This window comes from Pelodiscus sinensis, unplaced genomic scaffold (genome assembly GCF_049634645.1).
Source record: "Pelodiscus sinensis isolate JC-2024 unplaced genomic scaffold, ASM4963464v1 ctg49, whole genome shotgun sequence".
Lineage (NCBI taxonomy): Eukaryota > Metazoa > Chordata > Testudines > Trionychidae > Pelodiscus > Pelodiscus sinensis.
In genome coordinates this window covers 492,659-512,743 of record NW_027465953.1, presented here as the reverse complement: position 1 = coordinate 512,743, position 20,085 = coordinate 492,659, and the positions used below count along the sequence as shown (strand labels likewise).

General features: G+C 43.4%; 1 protein-coding gene across 1 annotated transcript in view; it reads right to left on the bottom strand.

Moving 5' to 3' along the window:
* LOC142825339 (maestro heat-like repeat-containing protein family member 2B) overlaps window positions 1-20,085 on the bottom strand; it is a 44,664-nt gene that overhangs the window by 7,889 nt on the left and 16,690 nt on the right. Inside the window, exons 9-22 of the mRNA XM_075917295.1 lie at window positions 19,608-19,677; window positions 19,380-19,493; window positions 18,061-18,134; window positions 17,220-17,342; window positions 15,639-15,762; window positions 14,287-14,396; window positions 12,039-12,191; window positions 10,102-10,256; window positions 8,421-8,583; window positions 7,781-7,977; window positions 6,351-6,488; window positions 6,031-6,142; window positions 1,408-1,554; window positions 216-398 (exon numbers count right to left, since the gene is read on the bottom strand). Coding sequence (XP_075773410.1) covers window positions 216-398; window positions 1,408-1,554; window positions 6,031-6,142; window positions 6,351-6,488; window positions 7,781-7,977; window positions 8,421-8,583; window positions 10,102-10,256; window positions 12,039-12,191; window positions 14,287-14,396; window positions 15,639-15,762; window positions 17,220-17,342; window positions 18,061-18,134; window positions 19,380-19,493; window positions 19,608-19,677 — 1,863 coding nt within the window. The remainder of the gene's footprint in view (window positions 1-215; window positions 399-1,407; window positions 1,555-6,030; window positions 6,143-6,350; window positions 6,489-7,780; window positions 7,978-8,420; window positions 8,584-10,101; window positions 10,257-12,038; window positions 12,192-14,286; window positions 14,397-15,638; window positions 15,763-17,219; window positions 17,343-18,060; window positions 18,135-19,379; window positions 19,494-19,607; window positions 19,678-20,085) is intronic.

Genomic DNA, 20,085 nt, shown 5'->3' with positions numbered 1-20,085 from the left:
GGAAATAAAGATGAACAGAAGGGTGAGACTGAAGGAGCAGGGATGGCATCCTCATTTTCTTAATTCTCTGCTCCTCCATAAAACACATCTCTTCCCTAAGGCCTAAAATCACTTCATTCTGACATGAACAATGCCCAGTGAGGACACATCATGCATTGTAAATGGAGCCTCATCAATGTCAGCTGAACTGGGGTTGAAGGCTTCTGTTCACGTACATTATGGAAGTACTTCCGGATCTGTGTGGTGAGGTCTCTGAAGGAAGAACCTATGTCCTTCCCTTTCAGCTCGTTCAGAACGTTGGCCAGTGCCTTCAGGCTTTCGGCAATGACTTCAGAACTGAAAGTGTCTTCTAAAGTCCTGATCAGTGCCTCCAGAAGAAACTTCTTGTACTTTTTCACCTGTTCAGACGTATGACATTAAAAAACACTTTCCACTAACCACATTTCTAATATGTTTTTTTAGCAATTATGAAGCAGTGGGAATTTCATCTGCCCCCCTAGTGACCTATAGCTATATTTTACATCAGGTACTAGCTACAATAAGCCAAACTCTGTGCCATATTACACCTATGTAATCCTATTAGATTTCTAATTACTTAGATTTGAAGGCCAAAAGGGACCATTGTGATCATTCAGTCTGACCTCCTTCACAACACAGAACCTCCCCAAAATAATGTCTGTTTGACTAGAGCACCTCTTTTAGAAAAACAGCCCATCTTGTTTTTAAAGTTGCTACTGATAGAGACCCCACCACAACCCTTGGTAAATGGTTCCAATGATTAAAATTACCATTAAAATGTATGCCTTACTAGCAGTCTGAATTAGTTTAGCTTCATTCCCCCTCCCTCCCCCATTGAATCTAAAGGCACATTTTCTAGCCCTTTGAAAATTCTTGTGACTCTTCTCCAATTTATCAACATCCTTCTTGAATTGCAGGCATGATCCTGACATAGTATTCTAGCAGTTCTCACACCAGTGCCATAAGCAGAGGTAAAATAACTTCTTTATTCTTATTCAGAATCCCTCTGTCTATGCCTCCGAGGATCACCTCAGCTCTTTTGGTCACAGCTTTGTACTGGGTGCTTACGTTCAGCTGATTATCTATCATGATTTGAGTTTTTTAGTGTCTCTGTTTCCTGGAATAGAATCTCTCATCGTGGAAATAAAGCCTACACTCTTCATTCCTAGGAGTATACATTTACATATGATCATATTAAGTACATATTGTTTCCTTATGCCCAGCTTACCAAGAGAACAAACCTGCTGTGTATTGACTGCAAAGAGGTTACAGGGGTATGAGAGAGCAGACATTGGCCTAGTGCATTGTGCATGGCCTCTGTAAATCCTGAGCAATTGTTTCCTTTAGTTTCTCTAGTTATGCTGCATTGTATTCAGTATTCTATCTTACCTTCTCAGGTGCCCCATAGACTAAATTGCCTAGGCCTCTTACAGCCATTTGACGGACAATGCTGTTATTGTCCCGTGACCTTTCTTCTAAGCTATGTAAGATAGACTTAAGGATCTTCTTCTCCCTGAGTATGGGATCAGTCATTAGCTGAAATAAAATCAACATGTCCATTAGCTCTAATATGTTCATTAAGATAGCGAATATAATTTGAGGAGACACGTAATACACTGTAATTTATTATTCTATATGAATGAGTACTGTGTTAAAAACATGGATTTTTCCTTTTAGGCACTATAATGGGTGATTGCTCATCCCTTGAAAGCCTCTCAGTGACTGCATTTGATACCACAATCCTTTTCTCGCCCAGGTGCATCCTGCCAGTCGATCTTAGTGAGTCTTCCATGGCTCAGCCCTCTGGCCAAGTCCCAAAGTCCAAACAAATGCCTTTTAGGTCCTGTTGCCCTCACTAGGGTCTTCAGCCCCAACTCTGGACCCTTTATAGTCTGTTCTTTGTTCAACCTCTCCATAAGCCTTGTCCCCTTCATCGGGTTTATGCCACTGGGGAACCTGAGCCTGCCCACTACTCTTGGTTCCAACCTAGAAATAGCAGCGAGTCATTGCTTCATTTCAGTTTATTGCTACTTTTTCCTTGGGTTCTTCCTATGGGGCCACTTTCAGTTTCTCCCTCTAATTATATGTTTAAGGCTCGTAAGGACTCTCTCTCTGCAAATTCAGCTTCAGAAAATGCTGCCTGAAATAAACCCCTGTGAATTGGTTTGGCCAGAGAATAGCATCTTTTCTTGGCCCTCCACTTCCTGAAAGGAACTGACCTAATAAAGCCCTGTAGCTCCATATATCTGAGCCAGCTGGGCTCTGATTGGCAGCTTTCATGAGGCCTCTCTAGGCAGACCTTGAAAACCCACGTTTGTGACTCCTTTCCTAGGTGGGGTGTAGAAAGATTTTGGGGCACAAACAGATTCCTAGAACCACCAGATGAGCCTCTAAAATAGCGACTTAGCGTAAATGTGAAATATGACACAGACGTTATAGCAAGGCTGTGGAGAGGGAGGATGCTCCAGTAGTTAGCAGCCTAGGACTTAGGAGGTTCCAGTTCAATTTCCTGCACCCTCAAAGACTTCCTAGATGATGTTGGGCAAGTCACTTGGGCCTTCTGTGCATCAGTTTCCTGTTTGCAAAATGGGACTAATAGTGTTTCCCTGCCTCACAGGGGTATTGTAGGGATACATACTTTTAAAGAGTTTTGAGGCACTCAGATACTACATTATCATTTTGAAGTACTCAGATAATACAAGTTTCTAAAAGGATGTTTTAAGGAAGATGGAGAAAAATTGTTCTCCTTGGCCTCTAAGGATAGGATAAGAAGCAATGAGCTTAAATTACATCAAGGGAAGTTTAGGTTGGACAGCAGGAAAAACGTCCTGCCTGTCAGGGTGGTTAAACCCTGCAATAAATTGCCTCAGGAGATTGTGGAATCTGCATCACTAGAAATATTTAAGAGCAGGTTAGACAAACACCTGTCAGGGATGATCTAGACTGTGCTTGGTCCTGCCGTGATGGCTGGGGATTGGACTCGAAGACCTCTCAAGATCCCTTCCAGTTCGAATGTTCTATGAATCTATTATTCTAGATTAATGAGAATCTAAGATAGATGTTAATGTATTTGTATGTTGCTTATTTTATAGTATTAGGACACTAGATTCATTTAGAAGATTTGCTGAGCTAGACCAAAATCAGGAGCTGTTGGTCAGTATTAGCCCTAGGAATTGTCAGAAAAGGTCTAGTAATGCAAATTCTATGGCTACATCTACATTGGCATGATTTTGCGCAAAAGCAGCTGCCAGTCTACACTGGCGGGGAGTTCTTGCACAAGAACACTGACATTCTAATGTCTAAAATCAGTGCTTCTTGCGCAAAAACTATGATGCTCCCGCTCAGGAAAAAGCCCTCCTGTGCAACTGTTCTTGCGCAAGAGGCCAGTGTAGACAGGCCACATTAATTTCTTGTGCAAGAAAGCCCAATGGCTAAAATGGCCATCGGAGCTTTCTTGCGCAAGAGAGCGTCTACACTGGCACGGATGATTTTGCAGAAAAGCGCCTCTTAGCACAACAGCACATGCCAGTCTAGACGCTCTCTTGCGCAAATATTCTAATGCGAAAACTCTTGCGTTAAAAGTATGGGTATGTCTACACTACAAAGTTAATTCGAACTAACAGCCATTAGTTCGAATTAACTTTAATAGCGGCTATACATACAAACTGCTAGTTCGAATTTAAATCGAACTAGCGGAGCGCTTAATTCGAACTAGGTAAACCTCATTCTACGAGGAGTAACGCCTCGTTCGAATTAAGTAGTTCAAATTAAGGGCTGTGTAGCCACTTAATTCGAACTAGTTGGAGGCTAACCCTAATCAGGTTGCCCTGATGGCCACTCTGGGCCAAACCAGGGAAACTTTTCTGCCCCTCTCCCAGCCCCAGAGCCCTTAAAGGGGCATGGTCTGGCTACAGTGCCTGTGCCAGTGGCAAGCCTGCCAGCACCCAGCCAGCAGACCCTGCACCTGGCATGGCATGAGCCAGCCACCCGCTGCCACCCAGCCCTCCGCCTCTCCCCAGGACCAGGCTGGCGGCTCCTAGGAGCCTGCCCAGGGCCACAAGAGGCAGGCGCCCGCCTGGTCTAGTGCAGAGATCGTGGACATTATCGAGGTTTGGGGGGAGGCCTCCAGCGTCCACGACCTCCACACTAGGCACAGGAATGCAGCCGTCTAGGGCAGGATAGCTGCCAGCCTGGCCACCAAAGGCCACATCCAAACCCAGGAGCAGGTTTGCATGAAAATCAAGTTGTTCCAGTGAGACCCCCGACCCTGAGCCCTGCGCTTAGTACATAAGAACATAAGAATGGCCGTACTGGGTCAGACCAAAGGTCCATCTAGTCCAGTAGCCTGTCTGCCAACAGCGGCCAACACCAGGTACCCCAGAGGGGATGGACCGAAGACAATGACCAAGCAATTTGTCTCGTGCCATCCATCTTCAGCCTTCCACAAACAGAGGCCAGGGACACCATTCCTACCCCCTGGCTAATAGCACTCCACGGACCCAACCTCCATGAATTTATCTAACTTCTCTTTAAACTCTGTTATAGTTCTAGGCTTCAAAGCCTCCTGTGGCAAGGAGTTCCACAGGTTGACTATAAGAAGAACTTTGTGTGAAGAAGAACTTTCTTTTATTAGTTTTAAACCTGATGTCCATTCATTTCATTTGGTGACCTCTAGTCCTTATATTATGGGAACTAATGAAGAACTTTTCTTTATGCACCCTCTCCACACCACTCATGATTTTATAGACCTCTATCATATCCCCCCTCAGTCTCCTCTTTTCTAAGCTGAAAAGTCCCAGTCTCTTTAGCCTCTCTTCATATGGGACCTGTTCCAAACCCCTAATCATTGTACTTGCCCTTTTCTGAACCCTTTCTAAGGCCATATCTTTTTTGAGGTGAGAAGACCACATCTGTAGACAGTTCAGAAGATATGGCGTACCATAGTTTTATACTTCCCCTCCTCCTTCTTCCCCTGGCTTCCCCCTTCCAGCTCCCTCCTCCCAGGTTTCTACCTCCCCTCTCCCACCCTCTTTCTTCCCCTCTCCCACCTCCTTTTCCCAGTCCCCCAGAGGTTAATCCCCCCCGCCCCCAGTTTTGTTAAATAAAGAGAGTTTCTTTTTTTGAACACGTGTCCTTTATTTTTTACATCAGGAAGAGGGGGCTTGGGAAGGGTAAGTGGAAGGAGGTGAGGGAGGAATGGGGCACGAGCCCCCGATGGGGAGGACTGGGGTGGCTCTGCGGGCTCCTCGGGGTGGAAGCTTTCCTGTAGGGCCTCCTGGATCCTGATAGCCCCCTGATTGACCTCCCCCGGATGGCAGCCTGCGGCAAGTGCAGCCGGGCTGATGGTCGAGTGCTGAAATGTGCCGAGTGTGGGCATTCAGGGCACTCCAAGACAGGACTGCTTTGATGTCCCCATCGAGTTAGACATGCAAGCGGGGAATCCTGAGAACTGTCTGTCCGGGATGGGGGTCAGGTCTTTTTAAGCACAGCCCTCGGCTAGCCTGAGGAAGCAGCTCCACACCTTAAGTCCTAACCTGATGCCCTGACGGCACTGGTTCTGGCCAGCCTTAACTTCGGTTCAGGGTCCACTCAATGTGGACATGCTATTTCGAATTAGCAAAATGCTAATTTGAATTAGTTTTTAGGTCTAAATGCACTCATTCGAATTAGCTTATTTCAAATTAACTAATTTGAATTAAGTTAATTCGAATTAGTGCTGTAGTGTAGACATACCCTATTTGCGCAAAATCTTGCCAATGTAGACGTAGCCTATCTATATCTTGCTCACTCTCTCTTAACCAGCAACTAGAATAGGCAGCTAGGCTAGGCTAGTTTAGGCCCCAAAAATAACAAAGAGAAAATGATTAAGAAAGGTGTAATGAAGTTCCTTATGAGATTTCCTTATAAAGGACACATTCTACTATCTAAAATGAATTCCTGTGAACTGAACTGTACAATTCCCCAGAGAAAGGTAAACAACAGATAACAGCCTAATGGTGGAACTGCTCATACCTGAGCAAAGAAAGCTGTGCTGGTGACTCGCTGGTTTTCTGATGGGGAATTTACCCAGGGAAGGAGGCTCTGTATGATCTCCACTGTTATTACTCCAGATCTTTGCAGAACCCTGGAAGACAAAAGGAACCACTTATGGGGCAGACTGTGCACTTCAAAAGCTTAGCTGCTATGACCATACAACTCTAAAACCTACGCATGGAAGCTCTGTGTTTCTCACCCAGGGCACCCCGCACAAAGCTATACCTGAAAGTTCCCTGTCAGTCACTCTATTTGTTGCCGATCCCTGAGGATGAAGTGCTGTCTCCTAGATCTCTTACCTCACCAGCAAACACACCCCCTCGTGGTGAGTCTGCGGATTTTCAAGAAGCATCCAAGTTTTCTGCATCCAGAGAGTTCTTATCAGTTTCCCATTCGTAGCCTTGAGAAGCACAGCCTCTAATGCTTCAATAGAAAGCCTGGGGGAAAAGAGGCACAGAACTGTAGTAACCAATAGAAAGGCACAGCCTAAGCAGTCAGGAAACCCCAGTTACTTGTCAGGTCTGTTGTTCATTGACAGTTCATCCATTGACAGTATCCTGAGGACCACTCTTTTTGGAAGGACTTAATTCCAGGAGGTATTTCAGTCTCATACCTCTCATATTACTAGTGTTGCTATGGACAACATTTTGCAGTCACTTTCTCCTATCTGCAAGGTGTATGGGCACTAGCACAGTACAGTAATATGGAAAAAATACACAACCAGACCCCAAAAGCTGGGACACAGAGAGATTAGTGATCACTAATGGTTATTTTGGGGCCCTATGTCCAGCGAGATGTGACAGGGTGCTGAGAGCTTGCACTTGGGGTCAGCACTCTGGTAACTACTAGTACTAATTAGCTTCCCCAGAGAAAGCCTAATTGGATAGAAATGTACCTGATTGCCTGGCTAGAGTGGGGCTATAGAATCAACAAACCTATTATCCCATTAATAAGGAATCTGCCTAAAGGGACACCCACAGGAGTGTTTGAGGGAAACAGAGAGCAAAAGAGACAAAATGCTAGAGGCATCTAGATAGACTTATGTGTAGTGCTGGGGAGGAGCCGGTGGTCGTGGTACATGTAGGTCTCAATGACATAGGGAAGGGTAGGAGAGATGTCCTGGAGGCCAAATTTAGGTTGCTAGGAAAGAGACTGAAATCCAGGACCTCTATGGTGGCATTCTTGGAAATGCTTCCAGTTCCACGCGCAGGACCAGGTAGGCAGGCAAAGCTTCAGAGTCTCAATGTGTGGATGAGACAATGGTGTAGGGAAGAGGGGTTTGGATTTATCAAGAACTGGGGACACTTTTGGGAGAGGGGGAGCCTATACAGGAAGGATGGGCTCCACCTAAACCAGGGTGGAACCAGACTACTGGCACTAAACATTTAAAAGGCTGTAGAGCAGTTTTTAAACTAAGAGATGGGGGAAAGCCGATTGGTGGGGAGATGCAGGGAGACTTCTCTTAGAGGAGAATCCGTTGATAGAGATTCTCTAAGCTGTAGTCAGAAAGAGAGGACAAAGAGACTGAGGCCTGAGGAGGCCTAGATAGTAGTGTTTGTGTTGCCAGAGGTTGGTGGTTTCAGGGAACTGACCTATAGCAAGCACAAACAAGACTTTCTCATATTAAAAGCAGGTGATGGTAAGGTGCCTCATAACCCTGAGAACTCCTGGGGAGTGTCACACAAATGTACTGGGATTCTCTTTGTTTTGCTCCCTTTCTTCTAATTACCTGCAAGGGTTGCCCTCACATAGTTGTTGTCCTTTTCTAAATAACCTCCTTCGGCTGCTCATCCTGGGCAAAGGCATCTTTTGTCCTAGGGTTTGGCTGATCTGCTGCAGAAGAACAGTGAACAACTCCGGGAACAGCTCCTGCACAGTTTTGCTCAACTGCAATGCTGACACCACTTCAAAGATGGCACATGTTGCCTGAAAGGAGAGCATGGTAAAAGAAGAGGTCTCTTCCTAACACTATCACACTCTCTCCCCTTCTGATACCTGCTGGACTAAATTCCCACTCCTGTCACTAACTTGATGAATGACCGAGAGCAATTCACTCCATGTGTGCCTTAGCGTCCCATATCTGTAAAAATGTGTACGACCTATCAAGGCATGTTATGAGTTGCACAAAACATTTGCAAAGCACTGTAAGAAATCTGATTCAAAGACTTTCTAATTGCCAGATATTATTAAGTGAATCAGCCACATACTCTAAATCTGCCATCTGTTGTTCCACAGAAAGCACAGCTGGAATCCAGGAAACAGTACTTCAGAAAAGAAGTGCCCATATGACAATATTATACCACTCATCTAGCTTTCCATCAGCATGTGTGTCACAAGGCAGAGAAATACATGTCTGCCGTCTAACTTACTGTGAGAGGTTCAGCAGCTGCTAAATGCAGGTCAGTTTCTGTCTCTGAGGTCGTGCTTCCTTCTTGGCTTGTTGGAGTCTTTATTCTTTCTATTAGGACCTTCAGGACTTGAGGGGCGAGCAAGGGATCTGTCCCCAGAGATCTCCACAGCTCAGTGGTGTCACTGCAATTTAACATAAGTTATATGTGACCCCTGGAGACTTTTGTGGCTCTGACTATATGCATCATATTCAAGTAAAGAACAAATTTTCTCCTTGACTATGATCAGGGCTCACCAACCGCGCTGTCCGGCGATCTGCGCATGCACAGATCGCCCGAACCTGGCTCTTCCAGGTTACAATCTACACGCCATGGGTGAGTAGATTGTATTATTTGTCAAGCCCTGCCTATGATGAGCAAGTTCAGAGTGCTGTCCTCCTTATATGGTCCTCATGTTTTACATATTGAGTTTCTAGTTACAGAACTAAGTTAAATTACATTTCAGGTTACATTTCTACAGTGCATGACTATTTGGGGATCCTGGAGGTATCCTGAAATAGCTACCCCACATTTACACAAGCAGCCCGTTATTTTGAAATATTTTTCAAAATAATGGGCACACTATTTTGCCATCCCAATAAACTTTGTTGCATGAGGGATAAGGGATGGCTTGAAATAGCACATTATTTCGACATTTGGTGCTGTGTAGAAGCGCCACATTTCAAAATAGGCTATGCAAAATATGATACGCAATTTGCAGAGTGCATATTGTGCATCTTATTTCAAGTTTAGGGTGCTGTATAGACACAACCCTAGTCTTACTGCACCATAACCATTAATGCTAGACTTCAGAAGGAAAGGACACAGAGCTCTAATCACAGTTCCTGTTTTCCTACTTCTCAGTAGATATGGAATCATGAGCATGTGATGCCCAAAGATCTACGGCCTGGGAGACAAGTTGAAGAAAGAAAAATGATCTTCCTACTAACTGGATGTACAACTATGAGAACAAATATTTGTGGCTAGCCCATGACCTCTTCACAAATGGCATTCCCTGGCCTCTATTTGCCAGAATGGGCATGTTCTGTTCACTCCCTATGGGGCACCTGGCATTGGCCACTGTCTGAAGACAGGATCCTGGGCTAGATGGACGTTTGGTCTGACCCACTACAGCCGTTCTCATGTTCTTAGATTCCTGCACTGATGACTGATAATTCAGCTAGGGATGTTTGAATGAAATGATAGATATGCTTACCACCCTGTCTTTAAGTACCAAGAATGACAATTCCATTCCAGCAGCCATACCCTTGCTGATACCAAAAGCCTGGTGCCCTATCCTTGCTAATCAGCCAGGAATTTGGATTTGAAGCTTTCATGCTACCAGAAAACGAACAGTCACTGGCAATTTCCAGGGTGATGTTAGTTCAGGGGTCTGGAGAGGCAAAAGTCCACTCCAGTGATGCCAGTAAAGGGAAGTCTTTAGGATGCCAAAGCAACTATTAATTAATGGAAACAGAATGACACTTAATTTCTCCCTGCACCCACCTTGACATGGTCTTGGACCTTTCTGCAGAAAGACCCAAGCTATTAACCTTTAGGAATTATCTCAAACTGTCTGTGGCTTAAATGAAGCCTTACATCTTCCAGTGAAGCCGTGGGATCCATGGTTACCAAAATGAACACTGTAAGGAGCACTATATACCTGTCCATCGGCAGACGTTTGAGGAGGAGGCTGAAGATCACTGCCTCTAGGTGATGGTGACCTAGAATGGACACTGCCTCCACCAGGAACTGCCTCAAGCTACCCTGCTTGATGGTAGGCATGTGAATGTATATTCTACTCAGGATAGCTGGCACCTGGACAGAATAAAACCAGAAAAAATGTCCCTTTTCCATTCTCTCCATTCATTCTGCAGAACCAAAACGTTTATTTAGTCGTTTAGCAATTTGCTGTTCTTGTAGAAAATCCTTCCTTCAAAAAACAAGTATTTAGACATGGCTGCATAGATTTAACCCACAAAAATTATACATATCTCTGCCCATACCTGGCTGCAACACCGGGTTAAGACATGCTGAGGCCCTAAGCTATGTCAAGTTAAAGAGGCCTCATTGCATTTCCAAAAAAACATGTATTATTCTAACAGAAAGGACAATGAAAATAGAAATAATCTATCTATCTATCTATCTATCTATCTATCTATCTATCTATCTATCTATCTATCTATCTATCTATCTATCTATCTATCTATCTGTACATAGGCAAAGAGGCAAGTAAAAACTAGTAATTTGGGGGTATTTTTAGAGACCCCTCATTATCTGAGGCCCTAAGACGTAGTTCACTTAGCTTGTCTCTTGGGGCCGGATATTCTCTTTTTGCATTTTACTCGGAGTCTAATTTTTCCAAGCCTTTCATGGCTGGAAACTGTGACAATAAGATAGACAACTAATCAAGCATCTTCCTTTTCCCTTGGGGTACGGCTACACTAGCTCGTTAGTTCGAGCTAGGTAGGGTAATGAGGGCAAGCAGAGTTGCAAATGAAGCCCAGGATTTAAATATCCCAGGCTTCATTTGCATGTTCCCGGGTGCTGCCATTTTAAAATCCTCCTTAATCCGAACTCCGTGCCCGCGGCTACACGCGGCACGGAGTAGGTAGTTCTAATTAAAGATCCTAATTCCATGAGGAGTAACGGTAGTTCGAATTAGGATCTTTAATTTGAACTACCTAGTCCAGGGGTGTCCAAACTTTTTTCAAAGAGGGCCAGATTTGATGAAGTGAACATGCGTGAGGGCCGACCATTTTGCCTGACATTCTTTGAACCATTAAAATTAAATGCAAATTAACTATTTTATGCAAAGTTTATTGCAAACGGCATACTTTTCATTTCGTCACATGGATGACAAATCTAAACAGGTGTTAAATCACTCTGCCTTTCATATCTGAAGGCCAGATGAAAAAAAAATCCAGGAAGCTGAAATATATGTCAGGAACATTGTAAATACATTACATATTATTGGTAATAAAGGTTGTCTGTCAACTTTTAAGTTCAAAAAATATGAACAGGAACATAACACCAAGTATACATGTTGTGTCCAAATATATTTATAACTGATTTAGACCAACTGACATTAACTGAGATTTTACAATGTATTCATCTCAATACATATGGATTCGTTGGGGGCCATAAAAGATAGATATTGCCAAATTACCTGTGGGGCCGTATTAAACTGGAACACGGGCCACAATTGGCCCGCGGACCGGACTTTGGACACGCCTGACCTAGTCCATGCCGCATGTAGCCGCGGGCACGGAGTTTGGAGTAAGGGGGATTTAAAAATGGTGGCGCCAGGGAACATGCAAATGAAGCCCGGGATATTTAAATCTCGGGCTTCATTTGCAACTCCGCTTGCCCTCATTACCCTACCGAGCTCGAACTAACGAGCTAGTGCAGATGTACCGTTAGATTATCTCTGTCTTCTGCTGTTGATTCCCCCATTGCCTGACTCAGGATAGGAACACAGATGGAATTAACTTCCAATCCCAGGGGGAGAAACAGCAAGACTTGTGTTCACTGCAAATGATGGCAAAGACCTGAAAGCCTGCAGGTTAGCCAGAAAAACCTCTCCAGCTTCTATTTTACCTCATCCAGCATGGCACCTCCACACTCCTTCAGGATGATCTTCATCCACAGACCGGCTGCTGTGGCACAGGAGGGGCTAGCAGACAGCATACGATCCAGTATGGCCTCAATAAAATCTGTGGCTTGTTCAGAGGGAAAGTACTTACTAACCACCTGTGGACAGATCAAAAACAGGAAAGATTGCAATGATAGTCGGCTCCAGTACTTTTAAGAAAGGAGGCCTAAGAGCTGTATAGGAAAATAATGTATTCATCAGCAAATTGCTAATTGGGCTCATATCTGGCAAGGCAGTTGCAATTAAAATTTTCTCTGTAATCTTTCTAGCTACCACATCTCTATTCTACACTAATAATATCAGGTTAGATCTTAGGTTGTACAGTTAGCACAACATTGTATGGGACAAACAGGATGTAAATTTCCAGTTTATATTCTATTATGTACATGACATCTTTTCACAAAATATAAAAATATGCAAAGAGATGCATGCACACAAATATAGGTTCAGGTAAACACACAAGGTGCCAAGACTGGTTTCTCAGCTTGATGTCCCGCTCACATATTTTCCCCCTGGATGGATGGATGGATGGATGGATGTGCGCGCGCACATGCATGGGCATGTTCATGCAACTGTCTGGAATCTGTTTGTTTTTTACATGGCATTCATAGCATATACCTATGAAAAGCATGTTACTGATTACCCATGAATGCCTCACTCCCATAGCTCGCTCCAAGTGTGGAAAGACATCACAAAAGCATAAAACAATCATAGAATCATAGAATACTAGGACTGGAAGGGACCTTGAGAGTTCATCGAGTCCAATCCCCTGCCCTCATGGCAGGATCAAATACTGTCTAAACCATCCCTGATAGACATTTATCTAACCTACTCTTAAATATCTCCAGAAATGGAGATTCCACAACCTCCCTGGGCAATTTATTCCAGTGTTTGACTACCCTGACAATTAGGAACTTTTTCCTAATGTCCAATCTAAATCTCCCTTGCTGCAGTTTAAGCCCATTGCTTCTTGTTCTATCCCCATAGGCCAAGATGAACAAGTTTTCTCCCTCCTCCTTATGGCACCCTTTTAGATATCTGAAAACTGCTATCATGTTCCCCCTCGATCTTCTCTTTTCTAAACTAAACAAACCTAATTCCTTCAGCCTTCCCTCATAGGTCATGTTCTCTAGACCTTTCATCATTCTCGTTGCTCTTCTCTGGACCCTCTCCAATTTCTCCACATCTTTCTTGAAATGCGGTGCTCAGAACTGAACACAATACTCCAATTGAGGCCTAACCAGCGCAAAGTAGAGCGGAAGAATGACTTCTCATGTCTTGCTCACAACACCCCTGTTAATGCATCTCAGAATTATGTTTGCTTTCTTTGCAACGGCATCACACTGCTGACTCATATTCAACTTGTGGTCCACTATAACCCCTAGATCCCTTTCTGCCGTACTCCTTCCCAGACAGTCGCTTCCCATTCTGTATGTATGAAACTGATTGTTCCTTCCTAAGTGGAGAACTTGGCATTTGTCTTAAACTTCATCCTATTTACCTCAGACCATTTCTCCAATTTGTCCAAGTCATTTTGAATTAGTGACCCTATCCTGCAGATTAGTCGCAACCCCTCCCAGCTTGGTATCATCTGCAAACTTAATAAGCGTACTTTCTATATCAATATCTAAATCGTTGATGAAGATATTGAACAAAGCCGGTCCCAAAACAGACCTCTGTGGAACCCCACTTGTTATGCCTTTCCAGCAGGATTGTGAACCATTAATAACTACTCTCTGAGTATGGTTATCCAGCCAGTTATGCACCCACCTTATAGTAGCCCCATCTAAGTTGTATTTACCTAGTTTATTGATAAGAATATCATGCGAGACTGTATCAAATGCCTTACTAAAGTCTAGGTATACCACATCCACCACTTCTCCCTTATCCACAAGACTCGTTATCCTATCAAAGAAAACTATCAGATTGGTTTGACATGATTTGTTCTTTACAAATCCAGGCTGGCTGTTCCCTATCACCTTGCCACTTTCCAAGTGTTTACAGACGATTTCCTTAATTACTTGCTCCATTATCTTCCCAGGCACAGAAGTTAAACTAACTGGTCTGTAGTTTCCTGGGTTGTTCTTATTTCCCTTTTTATAGATGGGCACTATATTTGCCCTTTTCCAGTCCTCTGGACAAGGGAAAATGAATGGTGCACAGCCACTAGGACAGTCACCTAGTGTTTGTTACCTTAGCCATTTTGGAAGATGCTTGAAACAGAGCCTCAGGGTCTGGAGTTGTTAGTGCCTCACGGAGACAACTCAGCTCCTCCTCTGCTGACCCCAGGTTAGTGCACTGACCTAGGATAGAGAAAAGGAGAAAAAGTATGGCAACATTTAATAAAACTGAACCTCTGATCCATAGATAATCATACAGGAGGATCTATGGGGTATGTTATTACCAGCTGTGTGTGAAATTTTGGCCCCACTAAAGCCAATGACGAAATTCTTGTTGACTTTAACGGAGTCAGAATTTTACCGTCAGGCTATGTCTAGACTACATCCCTTTTTCGGAAAAGGGATGTAAATTAGACGTATCGCAATTGCTAATGAAGCGGGGATTTAAATCTCCCCTGCTTCATTAGCATAAAAATGGCTGCAGCTTTTTTCGGCACGGAGCTTTGCCGGAGAAAAGCGCCAGTCTAGATGCTGATCTTGCGGAAAATTAAGCCTTTTCCGAAAGATCCCTTATCCCTCCGAAAAAGGGATGTAGTCTAGACGTAGCCCCTATGTCTGAAAGTTAACAGTAATGGCATGTGATTCATTGTGATTCGTACAGGATTAAACAGGCACTGTATTCTGTGTGGAGCATCTTTCTCTGTATATCTGGTTTCAGTAGCCACTCTGCTCTCAGTCTCTTTAAGGGAAAGCTGTCCTGCTCTGTCATCTCCCTCTCCCCACCCCACTCTGCAGAGCGGGGGCATATGGGCATATGGCGGGGGAGAGAGTGTGTGTGAGACAATGTGTGTGTGTGTGTGTGTGTGTGAGAGAGAGAGAGAGAGAGAGAGAGAGGGACATGCTGGCTGCCAGAGAAATCTTAGAAACAGTGCACTGCCTCTTTAGATAGGCACTCCGTTACTCACCATACTTCAGACTGGAGCAGCACTATTGTATGTGTCCCTCTCCCCAAACTCTGCTCTGCAGAGATGATGACAAGGGCAAAGGGGTCACCCTGACTTCTGCACGTCTCCCTGCTCACCTCCCCTCCACACACCACTAGCAGCAGATAGGATGGAGCAAGGTCGGAGAGGGGCAGCTGAACACATGCTGCTGGCATGCTTGCTAATCAGCTGAGCGCTCCAGACAGAAATTCTGGGGAGAAGGGCAGATCTGGCCTGTGTGCTATATTTTGTCCACCCTCTAATATTTGCAGATTATTTATTATTTGTGCAGTTCTCTTCCAGCAATGTACTTACAAGGCCCCAATCGTTCTGTTATATAAGTGTTGCTAACAAGACAGAAAGAATTACAGATGGAAAAAATGGTCATTACAACAATGAAAGAAAGTGAAGAGTTACTTACACCTGCTCATGGTCTCCTCACCTTGTATATTGAGAAGACAGTTGATACAGTCAACCACCCTCTGACGCGATGTCGTAACTGAATCACAGGTGTATGGTGCTAACAGCCCAATCAGAGATCCAATCTGATGAAAAGTTTCCTGAGGCTAATTTTAAAAGAATGAAGAATGAAAGTTCTCCGGCTATACTGGACATTATTTGCCTTCTTTATTGTGAACTCCATTACTGTACCTGGGTACGGCACATTGGAAAACATAATCCTTGTTGTACATGCAAATTGATGGGGTCTAAATTAGCTGTAGCACTCAAGAAAAATCTCAGAGTCATTGTGGATAGTCCTCTAAAAACATCTGTTCAACATGCAGCTGCAGTTAAAAATGCTAATGGTATGTTAGGAACCACTAGGAAAAGGGATGAATAATAATATGATAAATATCATCATGCCACTGTTTCAAATCCATGGTACACTCACACCTTGAATATTGCAAGCAATTGTAGTCCTCCAACTTAAATAAAGTTAGGTTATAATTGGAAAAAGTTCAGAGAAAAGCAACAAAAATGATATGGGATATGGGACAACTCATACAAGGAGAAGTTAAAAGGACTGGGACCATTCATCTTAGAAAAGAGATGCTTACAGGGGGGTATGATAGAGCCATATAAGATGATCAGAGATGCATGATATGGGTGTCCCTATATCTCTGACTGCCTGGGGCTGGGACTGGACAACAAGGGAGAGATCACTCAACAATTGCCTTGTTCTGTTTGTTCCCTCTGATGCACATAACACCCACCACTGTCAGAAGACAGGCTACATGAACCATTTGTCTGGGGGATCCAGAATGGCCATTCATGTTTTATGTTCTTATCTGATTAAATAGAAATAGAAATTCAACTTTAACAGCGATAGAAATGTAGCTGTGTTAGTCTGGGGTAGCTGAAGCAAATGCAGGACAATGTAGCACTTTAAAGACTAACAAGATTTATTTATTTTTATTTTTTTTTAAGATGGTTTATTAGATGATGAGATTTCGTGGGCCAGACCCACTTCCTCAGATCAGGAAGTGGGTCTGGCCCACGAAAGCTCATCATCTAATAAACCATCTTGTTAGTCTTTAAAGTGCTACATTGTCCTGCATTTTGCTTCAACTTTAACAGCCTGAGAGTATAGGAATGCATCTATGACACTGACACAGCCAGCCTATGTGTGACCACAATAACTTAACAAGCGGCACTGCAATTGTATCAAGAGTCTATTTATAAAAAAGATGTGCTTCCTTATACAAGAGCATTTCACTGAAAGATTGTGTTGTCAGAATTTTCACTGACTTGCCCGAGGTCTAAGGAATGTAGGTCGCACTGTCAGATGTAAATATCCAGAATCAGATTCTGGTCTCTGTTACACTTGTGTAAATCCAAAATAATGCCACTGAAGTCAGGGGCATTACCCTGGCTTTACACGAATATCACTGATCAGATTCTAGCTCTAATCCTTCAGTCCAGCTGCATCCTTGAGCATCCAAAGCTCCCACTGAAGTCAAGGGGAACAATCAGCATGCCAGAATGGCAGAACTGAGTCCTAAGTGTTAAGAACTCTCCTTACCAGATTTCTGGTGGACACATCGAACTCTCTGAATACATAGGCGACCATATCCCCTGCTGCACAATTCTCCACACTTCCTGAACTGAGCAGCTTCAGGACAAAATGGAGAGCTGCCATCCTCACCTGCAAGGGTAGAGATTATGCACGAGTTATTATTATCTCTTCTGCATGCAATATGAGACAGGATATGAGAGTCCTTTTGCTTTTGCTTTTATCTCTTTGGAATAGTGGCTGAAGTACAAATGATTAACACATCTGTTATGTAAATTCCTTGCAACACTGGCTACAGAAGTACCATGCAAATGCCAGTTTTCACTTTCAGGTGACACTGTAATTAGGAAAAAGGCAGCATTTTCTCCTATAAATGTAAACAAACTTGTTTGTCTTAGTGTCTGGCTGAACAAGAAGTAGGTCTGAATGGACTTGTAGACTCTAAAGTTTTACATTGTTTCGTTACAGTTAACAAAAAATATCTACATTTGTAAGTTGCATTTTCACGCTAAAGAGATTGCTCTACATCACTTCTATGAGATGAATTGAAAAATATTATTTCTTTTGTCATTTTTACAATGCAAATGTTTGTTATAAAAATAATATAAAGTGCATAGTACACACTTGTCATTGTGTTGTAATTGAAATCAATATATTTGAAAATGTAAAAAACCACAAAAATATTTAATAAATTTCAATTTTTAATCGCATTAATTTTTAGTTAACTGTGATTAATTGAAACCCTATTAATAATCTCACCCTAAAAATGTGTCTCATTGCCAGACTCTCCACTGAGTGAAATACTTCCCAGATATTAACAGCAATACCACTATTCCACACACAATCTTACCTTAGCACTCTGATCACTGAGAGCAGATTGCACTGCCTTCACAATCAGAAACTTTCTAACTCTTGTCTCAGGCACTGAAAGATAAGGAGAAGTGTGCAATATAGTATATCTTTGTTCCAAACACTCATGCTCCACATTAGAATGTGTCCTGTGCCCTATTTAAGAGTACTACCAAGCTTCACTCATATACAGAATCAGCGGGGAAAATATAGGACCAGACTCTGATCTCAGTTACACCAGTCTAAGTCTGAAGTATTTCCACTTCTGTAAATAGCACCATCATACTATCCTGATGGAAATATTGTAAGAGAGTTAGACAAATGGAGGTTAGTGAAGTTAGTCTGTGTTTACCACCAGTATAGCAGAATTCGGAATCTATTCTAGAGTGTCTAATACTTATTCAGTCAGGAGTACTATTTTGTTTTTATCTCATTATTATTAACATGCATCCGCCACAAGATTACATTTGTATTTGTACCTTGAAAATATTTTAGGCTACATTCAGCACTTAATTAACCCTGTTGATTTCTGTGTGACCACATGGGAGTTACTTAGCGCAGCACTGGGTCCCTTTAGTGAATTTCCAACCCTCTGGTGAGCATGCATCTAAAAGGGTGTCGCAAGGAGAAGGGAGAAAAATTGTTCTCTTTGGCCTCTGATGATAGGACAAGAAGCAATGGGCTTAAATTGCAGCAAGGGAGGTTTAGGTTGGACATTAGGAAACACGTCCCAACTGTTAGGTTGGTTAAACACTGTGAAAAATTGCCCAGGGAAGTTGTGGAATCTCCACCACTGGAGATATTTAAGAGCAGATTGGATAGACACCTATCAGGGGTGATCTAGACAGTGCTTGGTCCTGCCATGAGGGCAGGGGACTGGACTTGATGACCTCTCAAGGTCCCTTCCAGTTCTAATAATCTATGACTATATGACTCTATGTGTTGCAGCAGGGGCAGATGACCGTTTTGCGGGGCCCCGGGCAGCATAATTCCGCGGGGCCCCCCCTTTGCCACGGCGCATGCACAGTGATGCCATGCTCATGCGCGGTGGCACCACGGCGCGTGCGCGGGGCTTTTTGAAGCGCGGGACCCGGGGCGGCCACCCCACTCGCCCTGCCCTATATCCGCCCCTGTGTTACAGATCCTCTGTGCCCCATTTGCAGAGATCATGAGTATGTTATAGCCCTACCATGCCTGCAAAGCCTTGGTTCTTTAGATCAACCTATAGCAGCTCATGCTTTTAGCTCTGGATGTCCCCAACTCAACCCCCAGCACGATGGCGATGATCGCAGCAGTCACAGTTACTCCTGTGTTACTTACAGTCAGCACCAATAATAGCTGTGAGCAGATTCAGGGATGCCACACGAACAGTCTCATTCTCAATCTTCAGCTGCGAGTGCAGAAATGCTATGAGGTCATCAGGAGAAGAACGGGCTGCAAAGGAAGAAATCACATCCTCACTAACAACTGAAAGCTCATTCTTACCACACCTACAAAAGAAGGAAGTTACAAGGAAACTACTGTGTAATTTGGAGTCTCTTCCCCTACCTAGCAGTAGGATACAATAGCACAGCTCCATTTGATTTTCCATGATGAGCTGCTGAGTTGGAGAACAGATCTGTGGGAAGAAGAGAAGTGATCAAAGGAAAACTAATCAGAACAAGCAACTGAAAAGAAGATGCTCAATTAATTTCTAAGCACTCACTTCCTACCTTTCCAAATAGAGCTCTGAACCCAAAATAAATGGTACTGACTGCACAACAAGAATCAGAAACAATGACCGATACACTGGATAACAGAAGTTCATGCTTTCAAAGTGTTTTTAGCAGCAGAGCTAATTGAATCAAGACTTGACCCTTGGTAACTGGTTCAAATGGTTAATTATTCCACCATAAAAATGTAGGCCTTATTTGCAGTCTGAATTTGTCCAGCTTCATTTTCTAGTTATTGGCTCACGTTCTGCCTTTCTCTGCTAGATTATTACATATGTTTCCCCACATAGATATTATAGACTGCAATTAAGTCA